The sequence below is a fragment of the Petaurus breviceps genome, unplaced genomic scaffold (genome assembly GCF_028583685.1).
Source record: "Petaurus breviceps papuanus isolate PSGF00001 unplaced genomic scaffold, PetGlider_PUasm1.0 98, whole genome shotgun sequence".
In the NCBI taxonomy this organism is placed as follows: domain Eukaryota; kingdom Metazoa; phylum Chordata; class Mammalia; order Diprotodontia; family Petauridae; genus Petaurus; species Petaurus breviceps.
The window spans coordinates 50,744,056-50,769,032 of NW_027187460.1; the positions used below are offsets into that span (position 1 = coordinate 50,744,056).

Below are 24,977 nucleotides of genomic sequence, written 5' to 3' on the forward strand. Positions count from 1 at the left end.
TTCATCGCCTAATTATCTATAACTATCCCTTCAACTGTGATATTTTGATGGATTGTTGATCTCATTGGTGTAAATGCTTTCTTCCCCACTTACAAATAAGAAGCCCCTCAAACTTCCTCATTCTGTGTGATTTTCATCTCTGTACTTCAGTAAATTATCCTATTTGGCAACTGCACAGAATGACTTTCTCTGATTCTTTTTATATCTTGAGCATCCTACTGTAGTATATTTGAGTTTATCTTTCCATGGTCTTACTAGCTATCTAACTGATCCACCTAGTTTTCTATATGTCTTTGATGGTTTTCACTTAGCTTCTCATATACAAACTTAATAATGTGCTGAAACCATTTTGGTCATCTTCAGTGTTAATTTTTTTTGAGATTGTGATGTTGCATGATTTGTAGCCATGTGACATCATTGGGAAAATATTAGTTTTTAAGAGGTGGTCTTTTCTAGTACTGAGGAACTTAGCATCAGTCAGAGTTTTTATATAGTTTCCTAAATGTAATCTAGTCCTAAGACCTATGTGATAGGAGCCTGGTGTTCAAGTTAGGAAGAACCAAATTCAAATCTTGCTTTACATACTTATTAGTTATGTGACCCTGAGCATGTCATTTAATTCTCCATACCTTAGTTTCCCCATATTTTAAATGAAGGAATTGAACTTAATGGCTTCTCGGGCTCTTCCTGCTCTAAATCTATGTTCCTATCATCTCCAGTAGACTACAAGCTTAATGTAATTTAGCACTGGGATCTGTAAATCAGAAAACCTGTGATATTGGATTGAATTGAGAGAAGTATTTCATTACTGCATAATTAGGCAATTAAATTTACCTTGAATTACAGCATCCAGTTCCGCATTCCAGCAGTTCAGTAGCATTATATTCCCATTCTTTCTGTCTTTGGACTGCTGGATTTCAACTGATTGCCAAAGGTTACAAATTATTATTGAAAAAAAACAAAGTTGGTGAAGTAGTGTGGAGAGGAGGAGGAAACTAACATTTGACTTAAAGATTAAAAAGAAAGGACATACAAATTCTAGCAATTATCTGCTTTAATTTTTTTGTTGATTCTTTTATATTTCATAAAAAGATTATTAAATAAAAATTGTACACAAGATAAAAATATATTTTCTTAAACTTCTGAAATTTTTTTGTTTCTGTTTTTTTGGGGGGAGGGCAATTGGGGTTAAGTAACTCGCCCAAGGTTACACAGCTAGTTTTTTTTTTTTTTTTTTGGTGGGTGTTAAGTGTCTGAGTCCAGAACCAAACTCAGGTCCTTCTGACTCCGAGGCCGACACTTTACTCACTGCGCCACCTAGCCGCCCCTGAGATTTGTTTTTAAAGGAAAAAGAAAAATATTAATAGTTATGCATCCACATAACGGCAACGAATGTTACTGCTGAGAGCCTTTCCTCAGAACAAATTTCTTGTTTTTAAAGGGCAGAAATGTCTACTTTGATTTCCACTTATTGTGGTTGATTGCAAATGTTTTTTTTTTTTTTAATTCTGGCCATAATTTTTTTTAATTAACAAATTAAAGGTGAATGGATCTGCTTAAGGCTTTGTAAATAGATACAAGCATTAAGATTAACACTATTCAACATTGAAATCTTGTCCAAGCTGCTTAGTAGACCCATCTTTTGGAAAGCATTTATAATTGGCATATTTAAAATATAATATTTCTTATAAATATTGATTTATCATATATTTCTATTATATTAGTTGCCTTTATAACAGTTGTAGTGTTTTTCTGTACAATTAAAACCTTTCACATACAGTTAAAATTGCTAAAATATACTCATTTATTATATATTGAATATAATTGGCCTGCTTGGGGAGAAAAACGTTGATGCTATACTTGAATAGTACAGTTTTTTGTCCTAAAAATTTGACTTTGATACTTTGGATCTATAATTTTATGACTGTGAGTATTCCTTTTATGAAGGTAGATACATCTTGCAATCTTCCAAAGGCTTTTGATATTGTTTGATTCTCGTTATGTATTCTACCAGCCTTGCATAGGAAAACTTGGTATGTTTTCCAAAGTTCTGAAAACCTAAAAACAAACAAATCAACTGCTTCTGTTTATTTGAGGAAAGAGAGCTGAATCAACTTCTAGGATTTTAAATGCCTACAAATCATTTATAGAGAGTACCTCTCAAGATATTAAACTGATTGTAATGCTGATACATTAATTACCCTATGAGTAACTTTATCTTTTCTGGAATATAAAGAAAAAGGAGATAAGATTCCTGTCCTGTGTTTAAAGTCTATCTGTGTCATATAATTTAGGCAGAGATTTCAGTAGACAGCCCACAATCACAGATTACTTATCTAGTTTGTTTTTTTCATAATTAGGGGACAGATAGCTTTGCTTCTGGTTTATTCAGATGTCTATAAAGGAGAATAAAATTTTGCTTTGGGTTTATTATTTACATATGTATATGTAACATATATAGTACATATGTTTTGTGTGTGTATATATATACATACATACATACACACATATATCCTATGTGTAATGACACAACCTGATGGTAGTGGATAGAAAACTGGACTCAAGGTGAGTCGACTGAAGTTCAAGGTTTAGTCACTTAACTTCTTAATACTTCAAGCATTTTGATAGAAAGGTTGCTTAAGGTGCATTGATGGAACAAATTTCCTCACCAGAAACCCCTTAACACCAATGAAATCACAGCGCTAGGTGAAAAAGCAACAACAGTACTTAATGTTTTACATATATATTTTATCATAAGTGGTTTATTTTTTTAAAAAATTAAATGTAATTGGCAGGATTTGGGCATTTGGAAGATTTGTTTATGTGAAACACCTCATTCCTTGACAGATAGATAAATGAGACTTTTTTCCTCCCTCCACAATGGCGGAGGCAGTGATACTGATTTACAGTTGTATTCATGTCATTGATTTAGTTGTGCCATTAATAATCAAGTATAGTGAGGTTGCCAAGAGTGTCTTTGTTGGTCATTCATTATGTACTTGAGGGCCAATAAGTCACATACCTTAGTGTAGTTAATATTTAGGCACATATGATTATCTAGTAAAGATTAAAGATATGTTGGGGTGAAAGAAATAAAAAATATGGACCAGTGCTTATGCTTGGTGGTTTAGATAACCTGCCAAATTGTATCTTGAATTGAAAAAAATGGTTGATAACAGTTGCATCAGTCAACAAACATTTATCAAACTTATTATAGATTAGGTACTGGACATACAAAGGCAAAATATGAACCAGGCCTGGCTCTCTAGGAGCTTATATGCTATGAAGATTGAAGCAGCAGGTGCATAGAGGGTGTTCCAGGGTGTTTAAGTTTTAAAGCTTAAAACTTCACAAAAACTTTTAGGACATCATGTACATAAGTATATACAGAATAAATATGATACTTAGGGAAGGAGTACAATCCTAGTGTGGTGGGGGGGTCAGGGATGAGGGTGGAGGACCAAGGTAAAGTTCAAAATCTTGGTTCCAGTACATGGAGTATCATATGTGCAGAACAAGAAGAGGCTGCCTTGGTAGCATTCAAGAGCATGGAAAGGGTACTGATGATTTGTCTGTAAAGGTTGTTAGGGCCAAGATGAAAGACATTAAAAGCAAAACGATTCTGCGTTTGATCTTGAGCAATAGGGAGCCACTGGAGTTTATTTTGGAGAGCAGTGATGTGGTCACACCATAAGAAAAATCATTTTGTCAGATAAGTACAGTATGTTTTAGAGTGGGGAGAGACTTGAGTCAAGGAAACGAATTATAAATTCATTGTAAGTACCAGGTGAGAGATACTGTGGCTCTGAATGAAATTGGTGGAAATATATGTAGTGAAAAAGGAAAAGATGCTGAGATGCTGTGGAGGTAGAAACAGCAAGAATTGGCAACTGATTGGTTATGTCTGGTGAGAGAGAGTGAAGAGTTGAAAAGAGCACTGAGATTGTGATCCTGAGAGACTAGAGGGATGACTGTGCCCTGAGGAGAAAGAGGAAAGTTTGAAAGAATTGTTTGGGTTCGGGAAGGGGTGTTTTATGTCTTTCACAATCTTTAAATGATGAATCTCCGTATTAATGTGGACACAGAATACAGTAAGAAGCTTTTAGGAAAAATAAAAAGTGACCAATAGTCTGAGTGAATTTTCCTTGTAATTCAAATTTGAAATAATTTTCTAATAATGGAATGGAATATACAGGCATGTATATTCCACTTAACCTTTTGAATCGATTCTAAGAAAACATTACTTTGGAAGAAATATTTTTACTAGGGGACAGTTCTTTCCATGGCAGCTATGTTATAGATGGATGAAAAGTTCCTTGAATAATCAAGGTTCAGACTATAGAAGCTTAAAATGTGCTTTTACAGAAACAAGAGATTCTACTAACTCTGGTCTGGACTTGGCTTTGTGAATAACAGTAAAGGATATGTATTTAGAGTTTTGTCCCAAAATATGAAGACCTCTTCTACCGAGGGACCCGGACCCCCTTAGATTTTTGACTGAACTTAGTGGTGAGGTATGTTTGTGTATTTGCACCTGGGGCCAGTTGACTGAATAAAAACAGAGAAGATAGAGGAGGTAGAAAGAGTGAATACCTCTGTATTCCTTAGTTTAGGGTTATTTTTAAAGTGTAAAGTTTTAACCAGGTGAGTTCAGATGTGGGAAGCCATGTGTTATAGTAGAAAATGCTGAATTGGGAGTCATGGCACTTGAGTTCAGATACTTGTTCTTGTGCACACCGCTTGTGTATAACCTCTGGGCTTCAGTGTCTTCATTTATAGAATGAGGGGGCTAGACTGGATGACTTATTCCTCTTTCTCTACCTATCCTTCTTTTGTTCTTAAAGAGATGGAAGATAAGGGCAAGCAATGGGTGTTACAGTTTGAACTTTCAGAAGCTGATTTAAAAACCAAAACATTTAGCCTAACCTTTTTTTTTTTTCATATTTTCTTATGTGTTCTAGAAGCAGCTATATAGAACTATTAATTAAGACCTATTTCAGGATGATGTTCAGAGAGATATTCATCATTATATAGTAGGTTATCAGTAAACAATCCCATTGAAAACAGATTAAAACTGGGTGATTAGGCTTAGCTGAGATAGCCTCTTGGGATTGGCTGAAGAACAGCCTGGGCACTTTAGGGTGAGACTTGATTATAATATATCAGTTAAGTTGGCTCAAACCAACTTTATTGAGGTTAGGACTCTATATAAACGTACAAATTCTTATTCATAAAACTTCAAAATGAAAAATCAAAGCATGATTACTTTAGTTATTCATCTATATGTATCTATGAAAGATGTTGATATATAGTATTTATTTCTTTTTTTTTTCCTCCTAGGACACTGCCTTAGGAAAACCAAGAGAGGTTTTCCGACTCCCTACAGATTTAGCAGCTTATGACAACCGCCTTTGTGCATCTCTTCATTTTACATCTTCTACATGGGCTACACTGTCAGATGGAACAGGTAGATTGTATCTTATTGGAACAGGGGAACGTGGAAATGGTACTTCTGAAAAATGGGAGGTAAGGTTTGAATAAACCACTGTGTCCAAATTAAGTTAACCAAGACTTTAAAAGATCATTTTTTCCCCCAATGGAGGGAGCCATAAACTAAATAAATAACTTGATCAAGCAGTTGTCTTTAGTGTTGACATATTGCTTTGCAGGCATTGGATTGATGTTATTGAATTCTGCCTGTGGAAGGAAAGTGCTGACAAAACACACACAATGGATGTATAAAGCGGGGAAGAGCTTAAGTGTTATTTAATGCTTTTTTTCTCTCACTGGAGCACAGGTTCCTTTTCTTCTAAAGTACTCTCCTGGCTCTAACATTGATTTTTACTTTCAGGTCATACCCTGGGTATAATAGAGTCCTCTCTAACTCTGTCCCTTTTTGTTCATCCTCATCTCCTTTACTCATTTAAACTGAGTATTTTGCCGGTTTGTTTTTAAGAAATGTTTATTGTGGCCAGGTAGCACAGCGAGTAAGAGCACCGGCCCCAGAGTCGGAATGACCTGGGATCGAATCCGGGCTCAGACACTTAGCACCCACCCATAAACACCTGGCCGTTTAACCTTGAGCAAGTTACTTAACCCCAATTGCTTAAAAAAAAAAAAGAAATGTTTATTGAATTTGGCTTCGGTTTTTCCACCTTTGCATTCCCTTTCCTATACTCGCCAGTGTGAATAGAGTGGTGTAGTGGAAAGAGCTTTGGGCTTGGAGTCAGGGAGGGTCTGAATTCTACCCAGGCTTTACTTGTGTGACATCGGGCAAGTAACTTTACTTCTATGGAGTCAGTTTTTTCATCTATGAATGAGGGGGGTAAACTAAGTAATCAGCAAAATTCCTTTTTAATTCCAAAAAGCCTTACATTGTATTATTCTTATTATTTAATTTTCATTCACTTATGTATGATTTTTTATTTTTTCATGCCATATCCTCCAACTTTCTCAGCACCTAGGCTCTCAGGTGTTCATTTTGAAGTGAGTATAATAAACTTCGGTTTGTGGGTGCCGGAGTTGAGAAATTAAGTATATCACTCCTTTATACCTTTATTAACATTTATTAACAATTAACATTAGTTAATTGTTCTGAGCCAGTCAGATAGTACTTATTTTTATGCTTATATAATAACTTTTTTAAAATGATGTTTTCAAAGTAAATTTCAAACATTGAAATTACTGAGTAAAAGAATAGGATTTTTTTTTAACTTTGGCTATTTACTACTTGATTGTTCTCCAAAAGATTCTAGTAATTTGCCATATCAGCAGAATCCATCTGAGGTGGAAGGCAATGGGACGATCCATCAACACTCAAGGTTCCACTCTTTCTTCTTCCCCCATTTCCCTATCTCAACTCCATCATACACCTTTCCTTCTTCACTGGGTTACTTGACGGCTCACACAACTTGTATGAGGTGGGAGTCACTAGCTGTATTCCTTCTGGTGAGTTCAATCTTTATCAGTTGCCCTACCACTGCCTTCTAGGTTTTTCTAGGAAATAACCTCTTTCTAAATCTTGCTGATCCCTGGACCTTGCTATCTCCCTTGCAGTTGAAGTTTCTGTTATTGTTTCTATCCCTCAATTGAAGAATAAACTCCTTGGAGATCAGAGACTATCTTGATTTTTCTGTTTGCTACCCAACTCTTAGCCCGCTGCTTGACTACTAGTAAACAGTAAATACTTTTTCATTCAATTCATTCAATAACAGTGAATGAGTATACCTTTTCTCTACAATCCAACATTTATTTTAAAATATTTTTTACTGCTTGATGGATGTACGGTGCTACTGATGGGCCCCAGTCTTAAGATCATGTCTCTGGAAGTCTTCCAATTTCTCAGTAGGCCCCTGTCCTGTGAAAAAATTTACTCTTGTTGCAGAACACATTCTCTTATCCAAACAGACAGAGAGGTGCCTGGCCCAAGGATTTTTATCTGACTGACCCAAGGACCCTTCTTCCCACCAGATCTCTTAAGTTCCATTCCTCTGACAACTCTCTCAATGTCTGGCATATTCCTTATACTTTCCCATCCATAGCTCCCAAAGACACCTGGACCCTTAGATTATCTAATTAGTATCACTGGCATTACTTTCCCTTGTCCTTTTTCCCTATAAATCCCAGCATCATCCTGTCTCTCACTGGTTCCCCTAAGGACTCTTGCCCTTTTTTGCTAAAACATTACAATAAACTCTTTGCCACTTGATTAAGAGAAGGCTTGAATGTATGAATTCATTCCAAGCTATTCTGCCTTGGCATTCCTGGGGTCCCAGCACCCCAAAACCTCATCACTACCTTAAAGTTGTTTTAATTAGTATTTCTGATTATTTGTGAGATTGACCTTTTTTTTCATATACTTATATTTATTATTGTGTGTCTTTGATAATTATCTTTTTCATATCCCTTGACCATCTATACATTATGTATTGGGAGTTACCTTTGTAAATTTTTGTTTCTTACATTTTTTTTATCTCAGTTTTTTGTTATATTGGCCATACATATTTTTCTCATTTGCTGTATTTACCATAAATATTTTTATTTTTTCTTTGAATTTTTTTAGTTTGTTTTTGGTTTTAAAACTAGTGGAAAAAAAAGGAACTAAACTATACTTTTACTCTCAATTATTATTTGTATTTGTTTACTAGAAATAATTCATTTTTCTTCATAATTGAAATAAAGGTGTTCTTATAATTTCTTTCAAGTTTTTATAATTTATGTTTATGTTATCAAGCTAAAATTCAATGAGAAGAATGGTGTGTAAAATATGTTCACTGATTTTCCAAAATACCTTTGTAAAGTAATGGATCATTTCCTAAGTTTTTATTTTCTTTAGCTCTATATGACTTTATGTACTGTTATCTAGAGGCAACTAGGTATCACAATATACTGAATGCTGCAGCAGAAGTCAGAAGAACTGAGTTCAAAAATGGCTTCAGATACTTAATAGCTTTGTGATCTAGGCTAGTCACTGAACATTTGTTCAGTTCACTTTCCTTAAATGTAAAATGGGGATGATAATAGCACCTACTATACTATACTATACCTACTATACTATACAATACTATGGTTATTGTAAGGTTAATGAGATAATATATACAAAGCACTTTGCAAACCTTAAGGTTTAAATAAAGTTTAGCATAAATGCCAGCTATTATATATTTGTTTGGATATCTGGTATTATTAGTAAATTGTTTTCTCCCCCTAGCACAGTACCTTACACATAATAATCTTTAATAAATGCTAGTTGATTTTTTTTCATTGATCTATTTCTTTTCCTTCTTCTGCCACATTACTGGTTTGAGAATAACTACTTTGTAATATTTTAAGATCTGGAAGCATAAGACTACCTTGCTTGTTTTTTTTTTTTTTTTGTCTCAGCATGGCCTTTCATTCAATATTCTTTTTTTTTTCTTCCAGAATTCATTTATTTATTTATTTTTAGTTTTCAACATTCATTTCCACAAGATTTTGAGTTACAGATTTTCTCCTTATCTCTCCCCTGCCCCCCACTCCAAGGTGGCAAGCATACTGAATACCCCTTCCCCCCAGTCTGCCCTCTCTTATATTTTCCCCTTACCCTCTTTCCCCTTACTTTCCTATAGGGCAAGATGGGTTTCTGTACCCCATTGCCTGTATATCTTATTTCCTGGTTGCATGTAAAGACAATTTTTTAACATTTGTTTTTAAAACTTTGAGGTCCAGATACTCTCCCTTCTTCTCTCCTCACCCACCTCCACTGGGAAGACAATTCAATATAGGTTATACATGTGTAGTTATGCAAAACATTTCCATAGTAATCATATTGTGAAAAACTAACTAACTGTGTTTCTCTCCATCGTATCCCATCCCCTATTTATTGTTTTCTCCTTTGACCCTGTCCCTTTTCAAAAATGTTTGCTTCTAACTGCTGTCTCCCCCAATCTGCCCTCCCTTCTATCATCCCCCCTCTTATCCCCTACCCCCCCCCATTTTCCTGTAGGATAAGATACCCAATTGAGTGTGTATGTTATTCCCTCCTTAAAACAAATTCAGTGAGAATAAGGTTGACCCATTCCCTTTTACCTCCCTGCTCTTTCCCTCCATTGTAACAGCTTTTTCTTGCCTCTTTTATGTGAGATAATTTACCCTATTCTGTCTCTCCCTTTCTCCTTCTAATATATTCCAGTCTCACATCTTAATTTTATTTTTAAGATATCCCTTCATATTCAACTCACCTTGTGCCTTCTGTGTTTACAATACACGCATACACACATACACATACAGCCACCTGTATATATATATATATACACATATGTACATATACATGTATATATACACACACAGTCCCTTCAACTATCTTCATACTGAGAAAAGTTTCATGAGTTGAAAATATAATTTTTCTATGTGGGAATGTAAACAGTTCAACTTTAATAAGTTCCTTATAATTTCTCTTTCCTGTTTCCCTTTTCATGTTCTCTTGTTATATTTGACCAGATTTTCTTTTCAGCTCTGATCTTTTCATCAAGAATGCTTCATTGAGTGTCCATATTTTCCACTGAAATATTATACTCAGTCTTGCTGGGTAGGTGATTCTTGGTTTTAATCCTAGCTCCTCTGACCTCTAGAATATCATAATCCAAACCCTTCGATCCCTTAATGTAGAAGCTGCTAGGTCTTGTGTTATTCTGATTGTATTTCCACAGTACTCAAATTGTTTCTTCCTGACTGTTTTGTAATATTTTGTCCTTGCCCTGTGAACTCTGGAATTTGACTATAACATTCCTAGGAGTTTTCTTTTTGGAATCTTTTTTAAGAGGCAATCGGTGAATTCTTTCAATTTCTTTTTCACCCTCTGGTTCTAGAATATCATGGCAGTTTTCCTTGATAATTTCTTGAAAGTTGATGTCTAGGCTCTTTTTTTTGATCATGGCTTTCAGGTAGTTTAATAATTTTTAAATTATCTCTCCTGGATCAATTTTCCAGGTCAGTGGTTTTTCCAATGAAACATTTCACATTGTTTTCTATTTATTCATTCTTTTGATATGTTATAATATCTTGATTTCTCATAAAGTCATTGGCTTCTATTTGCTCCATTCTACTTTTGAAGGAATTATATTCTTCAGTGAGCTTTTGAAGTTCCTTTTCCATCTGGCCAATTCAAATTTTTAAGGCATTCTTCTCCTCATTGGCTTTTTGGGCCGCTTTTTCCATTTCAGTTAGTCTATTTTTTAAGATGTTATTTTCTTCAGTATTTTTTTTTGGGTCCCCTTTAGCAAGCTGTTGACTCATTTTTCATGATTTTCTTGCATTACTCTTATTTCTCTTCCTGATTTTTCCTCTGCTTCTCTTACTTGATTTTCAAAATCCTTCTTGAGCTCCTCCATGGCCTGTGACCAATTCATATTTTCCTTTTTTTTTTTCTTTAAAGCAATTGGCGTTAAGTAACTTGCTCAAGGTTACACGGCCAGTTATTTCTGGGTGTGGTACTAAGTATCTGAGTCCGGCTTGAACCCCAGGTCATCCCGACACTGGAGCTGGTGCTCTTACTCCCTGAGCCACCTGGCCGCCCCTAAGCAATTGGGGTTAAGTAACTTGCTCAAGGTTACATGGCCAGGTGTTCATATTTTTCTTGGAGGCTTTTGATGCATGAGTTTTGATTTTGTTGTCTTCTTCCAGTTCTATGTTTTGATTGTCTCTGTCACCAAAGAACAATTCTGTAGTCTGATTTCTCTTTCTCTATTTGCTCATTTTGCCAGCCAGTTACTTGACTTTTGAACTTTTTGTCATGGTAGAACTCTGTTTCCAGAGTGGAGAGTGCTGTGTCCCAAATTTCTGGGCTTTTGCAGAGCTGTTATCAGCTTCTTCTAGGCACCTTCCTCAGAACTATGAGAAGGGACTGCCTCCACAGCCTCAACAAGCTCTGCCACTTCAGCTCTCCTCCAGGACCACTACCTAAGACTGTTAAACGGGTCCAAGCAGGGCAAGGCAAGAGAATCCTGCCTCAGCACCAGCAGAGAGATTTCTGCAATTGCCCTCTGATCAGTTGCTTGGTCTCTCCACTATTTGTGGGTCTGGATTTCCGGAAGCAGCCACCGCCACTTCTGCTGCCCCGTGGGCAGGGACTGGACTGGGTTCTTCTCTCACCCAGGCCCAGCAGAGTTTCCCCACTGTCCTTTTACTTTTTTTTTTTGGCATTTATGGGTTGAGAAGTCTGGAAACTGCCACAACTGCCAGTGATTCAGTCCCCTAAGGTCTGCTCTGGCCAGTCTGTTCTGCCTGTCTTGTGATGGCGTGGTCCACATGGCACTGTGCTCTGCTTCCAGCCCAGCGCATTAGACCCTCCCTTTTGGCTTGCGAGGCTGCCTTTGGCAGGAGATTTGTTTCATTCTATCATTTTTTAGGTTCTGTACCTCTAAAATTTGTTTGGTGCCATTTTTTTTTTTAATAAAGCAATTGGGGTTAAGTAACTTGCCCAAGGTTACATGGCCAGTTATTTTGTGTGGGTGTTAAGTATCTGAGGCCAGAACTGATCCCGGGTCCTCCTGACTCTGGGGCCAGTGCTCTTACTCACTGCGCCACCTAGCCACCCCTTGGTGTAGTTTTTTACAGGTATTGGAGGTGGTTGGGGTATGAGCTCAAAAGTTTGGACTCATTTTTTACAGGTATTGGAGATTGGAGGTGGTTGGGGCGTGAGCTCAAGCAAGTTCCTCCTTTTACTCTGCCATCTTGGCTCCACCTTCCCATCCAATATTCTTTATCTCATTTTCTTTCTCTTCTATTTCCAGCCCTATTTTGGAATCATCTCCAAAGTTCCTTTTTTTTTTTTTAAATTACCTTTTAGGTTAGTGTCTTAATTTCCAAAATCATTTTATTTAAATAATTACCCTAATATATTTGACATATTAGGGATACCTATATTGATGTCCTTTGGTTAAATAGACATTGTTGAATTATATTGGGCCTTTAAGTGGCCATTTTATGTGACAAATGTCATAGCTGTTCTAAGAAACATAGCAGTTTCACTTGTGTTCCTAGCTCTGGGGATCAGAGACATTTAACATCTTTTTATTAAGTGCCAACTTTTTATGCCAAGTACTTGCTAGACACTGTAAATACAAAGAGTGGGACCATCTTAATTCTCTCAAGGAGCTTCCATTCTATCAGCAGAGATATGTATACATATAATTATATATAGGATAAATTAAAATTCATAAAAGCCATGTACTCCCATTTGGGTGGCAGCTAGGTTATGTAGCAAGTAAGTGCACTGGATCTGGAGTCAGGAAGACCTAAATTCAAATCCTGCCTCAGACACTTACTAGCTGTGTGGCCTTGGGTAAGTCATTTAGCCTCCCATAGTCTTTTTCCACTTCTATAAGATGGGGATAATGGTACTACCTCAGAAGGTTGTTGTTAGGATCAATATGTAGTTTTTTTTTTTTCCTATGAGGAGATCATTCTCTCTGTTATCCCTACTGTCTCAGTAATCTTCCATCTCTCCTTATCTACTAGCTACCTCCCTGCTGCCCACAAACATGTTCCTCTTTCCTCCATCCTCAAAATGATTTAACTTGATCTATCCATCCTTGCTAGCTATCATTCTACATATCTCCTACATATTTTCATGGCTAAATGAAGGCTTTCTTCAATCAATGTTTTTGCTTTGTTTCCTCTCAATCTCTTATTTAAGTGTCTCTATTCTGGTTGCCATAGTCATTATTCAACTAAAACAGCCAACTTTAAAGCTACCAGTGATGTTTAATTGCCTAATCTAATGAACTTTTCTCAATCTTCTTTTTTTTTTTTTTGCTTTTTGAAGGGAGAATTTAGGAATTGTATAATAGTTAATGATATCAGGATAAACTGTTTTTGAAAAAGGGAAATATAATTATGAAGAAATGTTTTATAAGATCTTTGGTATGAGATGATGGAGAACAGATTAGCAGACAAGAAAGCTAAGGAGGCTGCCCTGTCCATAGAATCTATGAAGATGTATGTGTTGAATCCCCAAGTCCCTAAGACAAAAGCAATATTTGTGTTCATAGAAGCTGAAAAGGAAAATTTAATTAAGTTTGGGAAGATTGAAACTGAGCAAGACCATTGGTTATTGCTTGATGGGAGAGAAATGATTAATTAACAAATCATGAGAGAAATTCTGTCAATTTTTATGTCGAGTCCATTGGGGAGTGTGATTAATGTGTGTCCTAGCTTTAAAGAAATATAGATGTATAAGTATATGTATATAGTTGCTAAACATCTGTGAAGTGTGAAGTGACCCTCCCAGTGACACCTGGCAGACGCTGAGCTTGGCTCAATGCAGATTGCAACTTGGTATACATTTTGCCTGAAATTGACATTCTGAAGTTGGGAAAATGGTGCCCTCATTACAGTTTTGTCCCTATTCTTGGTGGCAAGTTTCAATAATCAAAAGTTTTGAAAACTTAGGATAAATATTCCAGTATAAGTCAGGGTCTTTTAGTTCTTTGTAATAATGTGAGGACAAGTAGGTCAAGGATTTGTGGGAATATTATTCTGTTATTTAGTTAGTATCATACTTGTCTCAACCTTGTTACAATTAGTTAATATTAAAAGGAGACTAGTTTCTGGACTATTTAGTAAATATTTTAATTGTTGTAATTGTTAGTGTAATATAAATCCCTTAGTGAAATCTTATCCTCCTGGTGGAGGAGTTAATAATGGATTAATGCAAAAATATAAGAAACTGGTTTTAATGTGTCATCATGACAATTGACTAAGACTCCAATTATAATTTTGTAAGAATGATAAGGGTTTGGGGGCGGCCAGGTGGCTCAGTGAGTAAGAGCACCGGCCCCAGTGTTGGGATGACCTGGGGATCAAATCTGCACTCAGATACTTAGCACCACACCCAGAAATAACTGGCCGTGTAACCTTGAGCAAGTTACTTAACCCCGCTTGCTCATTAATTTAAAAAAAAAAAAGAATGATAAGGGTTTAATTTAAATTGGTTCCAAGGTTCCTTTTGTAAGTAAATGAATGAAAGAAGGCAGAAGAGAAAGAGCCTGGAGGATGGATGGATGGAAAATAACCGGAGGACTCCCATCAGATGGCATACCCCAGCTAGACAACAGTGTGAAAAGAGACTTTTGGACTTTGGAAGGGACAATTGTTTGTTATTGTTTTCTTTTGAATCTCTGTTTCTGCAGTCATGAAGGGGACTGCCCCGTTGTATGTTGTCAGTGCAACGATGGGAATTAGGATTAAGAAAAGTGGGGAAACTTAAAAGGTGTAGAAAAAGAAGTGGGGATAGTGTGGAATGACTTGCAATGAAGTTTCCCTATTCTGAATATCCTATATATATTCTTACTACTTCCTTATATTTTGTAACTAAGTTCAGTATTGTTTCCCCATATATATAAGTCATTGTGTATTTCAAGGTAATGTAAGAGCTATTGCGTATTAATACAATTGATTGGATTAACTATTGACACCAAATTAGAGGTGTTTTTAGTTTGGGGAAAGGAATGGTAGTGTGAGAGGTAGCAAAGGGTTAAGTTTCTACAGAACTTCACACAGACTACTGATAAAAAGTAACAAGACAGTAGCCTTGGGGGAGTTGAGGCAGTAGCCTTGGGAGGAAGTTGAGTTCCCAGTTTCCAGAGAACTAGATAATACTAAAATGAAACAATGTAGAACTGAAGGAGCTGGCAGTAGCAGGTGGATTTGACCAATCAGGAAACAGACAGTGGCCTTGGGTCACTCAGGCCCAGATAAGGATGTATCTAGGTTAGACTGAAGGGGGTTCAGTGTTTTGAGGTTGTTACTGAGCTTGCATAGTGGACTTCATGTATTATGTATGTTATCTAACAAGATTAGAGCCTCATTAGTAATAATTAGGTGGTTAATGTTTGGGAGGGGCAGGTAACCCTTACTTATTTAACCCAGTTTCTGCTTCTGTACCTTGGCCTCCTCTCTCTCAGTGTTGTCCCAGACACTGGACTGCCTACTTCTTGTGAGATTCCAATAAAACTTTATAACTTCACTTTGAGAGGTCTCTGAGTAGTCAGTTTGGGTTAGGGTCTCTGTATCCCACACAAAAGTGTTCTTGATTTCAAGGAAGTTGTACTCTACTAGACTTAAGGGGAGTAATATGTACAATTAAGTAAATAAAGAATAAATTGAAGACAGAGGGAGCTGTAATAACTAGGATAGTGGAGGTGGCACGTGAGAAGAGATTAGGATTTGGAGAGGCAGATTTGAGGAGGGTAAACATTTCAGGCATATGGTATAACTTCTAGACAAAGACAAGAGATAGAATTCTGGGCTCTGGGACCAGATAATTTAGATGAAACCTAGGATGCGTGAAGAACACATTATATGGCAAAGGTATATTTTAGAGACCTTTTAAATGCCAGACAGAAGGGTTTATAATTTACCTTAGAGGCACTTGGGTGTCCCTGGTGGTTTGTGGAAAAAAAGTGATATCATTAGACATTTTACTCAGGAACAATATTTTGGTGGTTCTACAGAGGCAGTATTGGTGAGGGGAGAGACTGAAGACAGGGAAACCAGTTAGGAAACTATTACTGCAGTCCAGACAAAGGATGAGGAATGTCTGGATTAGTGCTATAGCCATGTGAATGGAGAGGAGACAAATTCCAGACTTGTTTTGGAGGAAGAATTGTCAGTACTTAGATCATATTTATAATTGGGCCATAATAGAGAGGAAAAATTTGAGATCGCTTTGTGTATAAAAAACTGCATATAAAATGTATACAAAATCAATCTGTAAAATGCATATTTTGTACCCTCTTTATGTAATAATTACTGTCTATTTCAAGTGATAACCAACCAGCCAGCAAACAACTTGATTATGTGCTTTTTCTGTTGTGGACAAGGAGAGGAAAGTTAATGAAGTTTTCTTTTACCTGAACCCTTTATTTGAAATAGTCAATGTGACATGGTAATTTATAGAACTTTGGACTTGGAAGTCAAGGAGTCCTGAGTTCGCAACCCACTTCAGACCCCTTTATAGCCCTTGACCAGTCACTTTATTTTCTCAGCCTTAGCTTCATCTTTAAAGTGGAAATGGTAATAGTTGTGGCATTTAACGCCCAGAGTTGTGTGATTCAAGTAAGCTAATAATGCATGTGAAGTGCTTTTCAAACCTGAAATAATAGTGATTATTATTAAAATATCCCAGCTCCATAATTCCAAAACCAGCCACTAAAAACAACATAGAAAAAAGAACATCTAAGGACCTAGACAGACCTGCACAACTTCGCAGTAGGCAGGTGCCAAAACTAAAATAGGCTAAACTTCTTTAGGCCACAGATAGGTTAGACTGGAGATAGATTGACAGTGGTTGGTTGCTGTGGGTCACATGACAAACAGAGAGTACACTGGCAATCCTGCATTTTTTGTGGGCTGCCTGAAATCCTTTGGTGGGCCACCCATAAGGCTTATGTTGTACAGACCTGACCTAGGAGGAAGAATTTTTCTGAGGTTTGTCTGAGACATGGAAGAAATGGCAGAGAGGGGTAGGTCCTTAGGCAGCATTGTATCTCTCTGCTTCCCATACTGAGTTCAGAGCTCTTCTTTTAACTTGTTAACTCAAACCTAGAGCCTGCTGTCAGCTCAGTTTCTTCTTTTAGTTGGAATATGATTTCAAGTAGAATTCTCATTTGAACATAATCCATTTAAGGAGAATTTTAGATGTTGCATCACTTTCATTTCATTTTATTGTTAAGTCAAGGATACTAGTCATTGCTTCTGAATTGTCCATATCTTTATTTTTATGATATCTTATTGTTGTATCCAGAGGTTCATTTGGCCTACCACCCCCTTAAAAAAATATTCAGTGCCCCCTTGGAAATCTACTTTCTTTAACACTTTCATGGTGTTTTTAAAAAATTTGCATCATTTCAAAAAAAATTTAATGACATTTTAAATTTGATAATTTATTGTAAATTTGTGGTTTTTTCCTGCATTGAAATTTTGATAATGTATAGTATCATATTGTAAACAAGTCATTACATGCACATACTCCTACTGATGCATGCTGGACTTCCTAACAATGTGTGATAAGCTTTCCTGACAATATTTGCATGTCAAGACCTGTTGGCGGGCTTAACAATTGATTAGTTATAACTTGCATTTTCTGTGTTTATTTGGAGAATAATGTAAACACTAGTACTTTAACTCTTGTTACACAACAGATAAAACATATATGAATAGTTTTTCAAAATTTTCTTCTCTTCTTATGCTTCCACTGACCCTTTATTTTTATTTAACTCCCACCAATTGCACCAGAGTCTACTACCGTCCCCCTGAATCATTCCAGTACCCCCGAGGTGGTGGTATTGCCCACTTTGGGAACCTCTGGTTGTATCTGTATATTAAAAAGTTATTTTTTTCAAAACTTCCAGTTTAAATTGCCAAGTCACAATAATAACGAGTTGACCTTTTGTGTCATTCCCTCTTTTGTCAAAATGAACCATAGCCCATGTGTCAGAATTTATCAATTAAACCTGTTAATTTCTCATTTTATTTTTCTTATAGATTGTGTTTAATGAAGATCTTGGAGATCCATTTGTTATACTTCACAGTATTTCCATTGCAAAATCTGAGGACCATTCAATAGCTACCATACTTCTTCGAGTTGAGAAAGAAGAATTAGATCGGAAAGGAAGTGGCTTCTATGTTTCTTTGGAATGGGTTACTATCAGTAAGATAAATAAAGGTAAAATGTGAAAAGTTTTAAAATATTTGAATCTCTTGGTGACATGTGGCATTGTGAGCCCATTCCTGTGAATGCAGATTATTTCTCAGATTTGGGTACCAAGAAACTGGAATTGTTGATTTTTGTTTCTTGGGTGCATTGACCCAGAGCACAAGCTTAAATGCTCCCTTTGGGGATAATAGAAAGAAACAGGAATAATACATCCTTTTGCATTTGATTTTACTTTTTATTTACTAGAATTCTTATTAAAAGGATAGCTGATACTAAAATTCACTGTTTACAGGATTATTCTTGGATACTAAGAATGATAAAATATAGAAAAAATCAAGTAAGTGCATTGATATAGACTGGAATCTCCCTTCACTAAACCTCAGCTCAAAGATTCAATTAAACATTGCATTTCCTTCCTACTCTCCATAAAATCTCTTATCCTCACTAAACAGTACTTCCAGGACTTGAAAATGACCAATCCTTTTCCTTTTGCCTTTTTATGGAAACTCATGCAATTTGCTACTAGTCAGGTCTCAATTCTCCTTGCCTTTCTAACAATATTCTATGAATGGGTAAGAGTAGTATTAAATGAGAATAGGGAATATTGTTCTATGTGAAGAGGACTTCTGTCCTCATTTCTCCTAGTATTTTCCTGTTTATAAGATTTTCATAATGGTTCACTTCTTTAGAAAAAGTCTTCAGGTCTTTAGGTCTTCAGATTTAACTTTTTTTCATTTAACAAATTGACTTTTTTTTCAGTGGGAGGGGGTTACTTTTTTTTAAATTAAATTTTATGTTTATTTTTAGTTTACATCATTCATTTCCATAAGATTTTGAGTTACAAATTTTCTCCCCGTCTTTCCCCTACCCACCACCCCAAAACAGTGATCTCACTGTATACCCCCTCCCCCAATCTGCTCTCTCCTATATCCTCCTCTGTCCCCTCTCCAACTTTCCGGTAAGGCAGGATGGATCTCCATACCTCATTGCCTGTATATTTTATTTCCCAGTTGTATGTAAATGATAATAATGATGATAATGATAACAATAATAATAATACTTTTTTTAACATTTGATTTTAAAACTTTGAATTCTAGATTCTTTCCCTTCCTCCCTTGTTACCGACCCTTACTGGGAAGATAATGCAATATAGATTGTACATGTGTAGTTATGCAAAACATTTCCATAGTGGATATATTGTGAAAGAGTGACAGTATTTCCCTCCATCCTATCCTGCCCCTCACTTGTTCTATTCTCTTTGATCCTGTCCCTTTTCAAAAGTGTGCTTCTAGCTGCCCTCCCCACCAAGGCACCTACCTCCCCTCCATCATCCCCCCTTTCATCCCCTTCCCTCCTAATCTCCTGTAGGGCAAGATACCTAATTTAGTTTGTATGTCATTCCCTCCCTAAGCCAAATTGAGTGAGAGTAAGGTTGATTCATTCCCTTTTGCCTTCCTGTTCTTCCCATCCCTTGTAACCATTTTCCCTTGCCTCTTCTATATGAGATAATTTGCCCCATTCTGTCTCTCCCCATCTCCTCTCATTGTGTTCCTCTCTTACCTCTCAATTTCATCTTTTAAATATCACCCCTTCCTATTCAATTGATGCTGTACCCTCTATGTATACCTGTACATATATATATACACATACTCACATATGTGTTCATACGCACATGTACCCACCTATATAGACCTATATATACACACATTTATATTCCCTTCAACTATCCTCCTACTGAGAAAAGTTTCATAAGTTACAGTTACCATTTTTCCATGTAGGCATGTAAATAGTTCAACTTTGATAAGTTCCTTATGATTGCTTTTCCCTGTTTACCTTCTCATGCTTCTCTTGCTTCTTGTATTTGAATGTCAAATTTTCTATTCAACTCTGGTTTTTTTCATCAAGAATGCTTGAAAGTTCCATTGAATGACCATATTTTTCCCTGAAGCATTATACTCAGTTTCGTTGGGTAGGTGATTCTTGGTTTTAATCCCAGCTCCTTTGGCCTCCATAATATCATATTCCAGGCCCGTTGATTCCTTAATGTAGAAGCTGTTAGATCCTGTATTATTCTGATTGTGTTTCCACAATATTCAAATTGTTTCTTCTTGGCTATTTGTAATATCTTTTCCTTGGTCTGAGAACTCTGGAACCTGGCTATAATATTTCTAGGAGTTTTCTTTTTGGGATCTTTTTCAAGTGGTGATAAGTGAATTCTTTTTTGCCCTCTAGTTCTAGAATATCTTGATATTTTGCTTGATAATTTCTTGAAAGATGGTATCTAGGCTATTTTTTTGATCGTGGCTTTCAGGTAGTCCAATAATTTTTAAATTATCTCTCCTGGATCTATTTTCCAGGTCAGTGGTTTTTCCAATGAGATATTTCACATTGCCTTCTATTTTTTAATTTGTTTAGTAATATCTTGATTTCTCATAAAGTCACTAGCTTCCATTTGCTCCAATCTAATTCTGAGGGAATTATTTTCTTCAGTTAGCTTTTGAGATTCTTTTTCCATCTGGCAAATTCAGCTTTCTAAGGCATTCTTCTCCTCATTGGTTTTTTGGGCCTCTTTTGCCATTTGAATTAATCTATTTTTTAAGGTGTTATTTTCTTCAGTCAGGTTGCTTACTCTCTTTTCATGATTTTCTTGCATCATTCTCATTTCTCTTCCCAGTTTTTCCTCCACTTCTCTTACTTGGTTTTCAAAGTCCTTCTTGAGCTCCTCCATGTTCATATTTTTCTTGGAAGCTTTTGGTGCAGGAGTTCTGTCTTTGTTGTCTTCCTCCCATTCCATGCTTTGCTCCTTTTTTGTCCCCCAAAAAGGAATCTATATTTGGATTGCTGTGCTTGCTTTGCTTCCTTTGCTTGCTCATGTTTCCATTCAGTTACTTGACTTTTGAGCTCTTTGCCACAGTAGAACTTTGCTTTCAGAGGAGAGAGCTTTGTCCCAAATCGCTGGGGTTTTCTCAGCTGCCAGAGCTTTTAGGAGGGTGCTGTCACTTTAGCCCCAAGTAAGCTCTGGCTTACTGGTCACATACCTCAGGACCACCACCCAAGACTGCGATCCAGATCCAGGGTTAAAGCAAGAGTGATTACCCTCTGAATGGTATCTTAGTGCCCCTGTGATCTGTAGGCCAGGAGCTCTGAAGCAGCCACGTGGAGGCGGCTGCAGGGATGCCACACCTTTGCTGCTTCTTGCTCTGGGGCCAGAGGCCTACAGCAGCAAGCACCCCAGTGTCCCCAGGGTGGCTGCCAACAGGTTCTTAGATCTGCTTTTTTAAAGGAAAGCAACTCAAAATGGGTTAACAATCTTGCTTTAATCAATCAAACTATCATTTACCTAGTTTAGGGGAAAAAGGTCAGTACCCCGAACTTCATAGTATGAAACATTTCAAGGAGACAGGCCTCCAGCTGTCCAACCATTACATCCATACCAAATCACAGTTACCAGAGAGGGAAGCATCAACATCTGGGTTTTTCAAAGCCGGGGGGCTCTCAACGGCTGCCCAGAGTCTCATCTGGTCAAATCACACAACACTTCTCAAAGTGAGCCCCCGAACAAAGTCTCACATAGGGGACTATATAGCTTTCTCCTGGGTCAGAGAATGTAACAACCCTCTTGACCCACTGCCCAATCACAAAGCACCAACGTCTGGTTGTTCCTGTAAAACAAGCCTCCTACCACAGGCTCCAGGTGCACTTAACCTAGGGCAGGGAAGATCTTAGAAATTTACATTCCTATAACAAGGCCAGACCTTGCCTCTGTTCCCCCCAGTTCCAACAGAGTTCTACGCTGACCTTTTACTTTGTCTTTGGAATTTATGGGTTGATATTTCTGGAAATCGCCACAGCTGCTGGTGATCCACTCTCCTGGAGTCAGCTCTAGCCACTGGTGGTTGGGGGCCGCCCTGAGGCTAAAACTGTGGGCCCATGCAGGGCTGGCAGGCTCCCAGCGCTCTGTGGCTCTGTGATGGACCCTTCCTGCCGGGCTGCCTTCAGTGGGAGATTTGTTTCTCTCTGTCACTTTGTGGGTTCTGTAGCTCTAAAATTTATTTAGAGTCATATTTTATAGGTGTTTGAGGTGGTTATGGGGGGAGCTCAGAGAGTTTTCCTGCTTCTAAGCTACCATCTTGGCTCTGCCTCCACACTTTTTTTTTTTTAACCAGAACTATTAAGTTGATTTGTAGTCGAGTTATTTGATTTGAGCCCTGTAGACCCAGCTTCACTTTGCATGATTTATTGATTTTTGGACTCTGTGTTTGAATCTTTTAGCTTGACACAGTCTGTTAAGAAATATTTTTTATAGTATTTTTTTTTCTTTCTGTTAGGGTAAAGAGTTAGTAAATTGCCATAGAGAGTTCTGGATAAATGCCCTATTTTGGGCATTTATTTTTGGTCTTTTTACTTCCTACATTCTTTATATCAGGTAGTGTGTCTCTTCTCTACAGATAAAACACATTATAAGAATGCCTCATTTTAAGTCAGTCACCAAGCATTTATTAAAAACTTACTATGTAGGGGTGGCAGGGTGGCTAGGTGGTGCAGTGAATAGAGCACCAACCCTGGAGTCAGGAGGACCTGAGTTCAAATCCGGCCTCAGACACTTAACACAAAAAAAACTAGCCATGTGACCTTGGGCAAGTCATTTAACCCCAATTGCCTTCCAAAAAAGCAAAAAAAAAAAAAAAAAAGGAACTTAGTATGTGCCAAAAAGTGAGGATTCAAAGGAAAACAAAAACAAACCCATCCCTGAAGGACCTCTCATTCTAAGGGGAAAAACAGTGTGTTATGTATACATAACAAGGTACATTCAGAATAGATGGAAGATAAACCCAGAGGAAAGGTACTAGCATTAAGTGGAAACTGGGAAGGCTTTTTTCAGAAATTGGGATTTTTTTTAGCCGAGACTTGAAGGAAGCTGGGGCCTAAGGTGAGGAGCGAGAGCATGGTCTGGAACATATTCAGTGACAGAGTTGGGAGATGGAATATCTTGTAAAAAGGGCAGTGACATTGGATTCTAGTATATGTAGAGAGGAATAAAGTGTTAGAAGACTGGGAAGGGGCTAGATCAAGGTGGGGAACCTGCGGCCTCTAGGGCACATGGGACCCTCAAGGTCCTTGGGTGCAGCCTTTTGACTGAGTCCAAGTTTTACAGAACAAATCCTTTTATTAAAGGGTTTTGTTCTGTGAAGTTAGGATTCAGTCAAAGGCTGCACTTGACCTAGAGGACCACATGTGTTCTCAAGGCCACAGGTTTCCCAACCCTGGGCTAGATTGTGAAAACCTTATAAAACCAAATGAAAAGGGGCGGCCAGGTAGCACAGCGAGTAAGAGCACCGGCTCCAGTGTTGAGAAGACCTGGAGATCGAATCCCGGTGTGAGACACTTAGCACCCACCCAGAAACACCTGGCTGTGTAACCTTGAGCAAGTTACTTAACCCCAATTGCTTAGGGGCGGCCAGGTGGCTCAGCGAGTAAGAGCACCGGCTCCAGTGTCGGGATGACCTGGATCAAACCCTGGCCCAGATACTCAGCACCACACCCAGAAATAACTGGCCGTGTAACCTTGAGCAAGTTACTTAACCCTGATTGCTTAAAAAAAAAAAATGAAAAATTTTATGTTTGCTCCTAGAGGTAATGAATAGGGAGTCACTGTAGTTTATTGAGTTGGTGGTGGTGACATGGTCAGATCTGTACTTTAGAAAAATCACTGGTAGTTGAATGAAAGATGAACTGGAGTGGAAACAGATGGGCAGGGAAACCAATCAACAGGCTATTGCAGTAGGCCAAATGTGAGGTGATAGGGGTCTATCCCAGGGTGGTAGCAGTTTAAGAGAAGAGAAAGGGGCATCAAATATTTTGAAGGCAGAATCAGTGTAGGACTTGGCAGCTCATTGGATATGGGAGGAGGGGTGAGAGAGTGAGCAACAGAAGGTGACATTTAGGTTTTGAGCCTGATTGACTAGGAGGGTGATGAGGGCCTTGACAATAATAGAGTTTTGAAAGTTAGGATTTTTTACATAAAGCTAGTTATTAGGGGAGTGATTAGCTTTACAAAATAATTTTGGAATTTCTCTAGCAAATTGCCTTAAAACATTTTAAATATTTGTTGTCATTCAGTCATGTCTGATTCTTTGTCACTTTGTGGACCATACTGTCCTTATTTCTTGGCAAGGATAGTGGAGTGGTTTGCCATTTCCTTCTTCAGGAAAACTAAAATAGTTAGCCTATACAAATTGATTTACATACAACTGTGAAGAATTGCATGTTGACATAAGTGAGGCAGACTTGTTTTTGTTGAGAATACTTTCATAATTAACAACTTATTCTTTTAATACTTTCATGTAAAAACCTAGTTTTAAAAAATATCTTAAAAGGTGTTTTTTTTAAGTTTTTTTCATACTTAATTTAAATTTACTTTTTTCTTTTTCAATAGAGATTCAGAAATATGAAATTACTGAACGTAAAGTACTGCATGGTAAATCAGTTCCACATTATGCTGCTATTGAGCCTGGTGGCAATGGTCTGATGATTGCTTCCTGCAAGTCCTTCAGATTTGTTCATGATGAGAAGCAAGATGAAGAAAATAAAGATGAGAAACTGACAGATAACAATAAAGGTAATGTTACTTTTAATCTATTTTTAGTAGAACTATTTTGCACTTGCTTATGTATATCTTTGTAAATAGTGTTGTTCTGTTTGTGTTTGTTTTTCCTGCTTTCCTAATTAGGTTATTAGTTCTTTTAGGACAGTGGTCTTTTTACTTCCTACATTCTTATGTTAT

General features: G+C 37.2%; 1 protein-coding gene across 2 annotated transcripts in view; it reads left to right on the forward strand.

Moving 5' to 3' along the window:
- The window catches only part of NUDCD1 (NudC domain containing 1), a 118,798-nt gene that overhangs the window by 24,686 nt on the left and 69,135 nt on the right, over window positions 1–24,977 (forward strand). For both annotated transcript variants that reach the window (XM_069081066.1, XM_069081067.1), the window contains exons 3-5: window positions 5,341–5,526; window positions 18,022–18,202; window positions 24,630–24,812. In XM_069081066.1, the coding sequence (XP_068937167.1) occupies window positions 5,341–5,526; window positions 18,022–18,202; window positions 24,630–24,812 (550 nt within the window). The remainder of the gene's footprint in view (window positions 1–5,340; window positions 5,527–18,021; window positions 18,203–24,629; window positions 24,813–24,977) is intronic.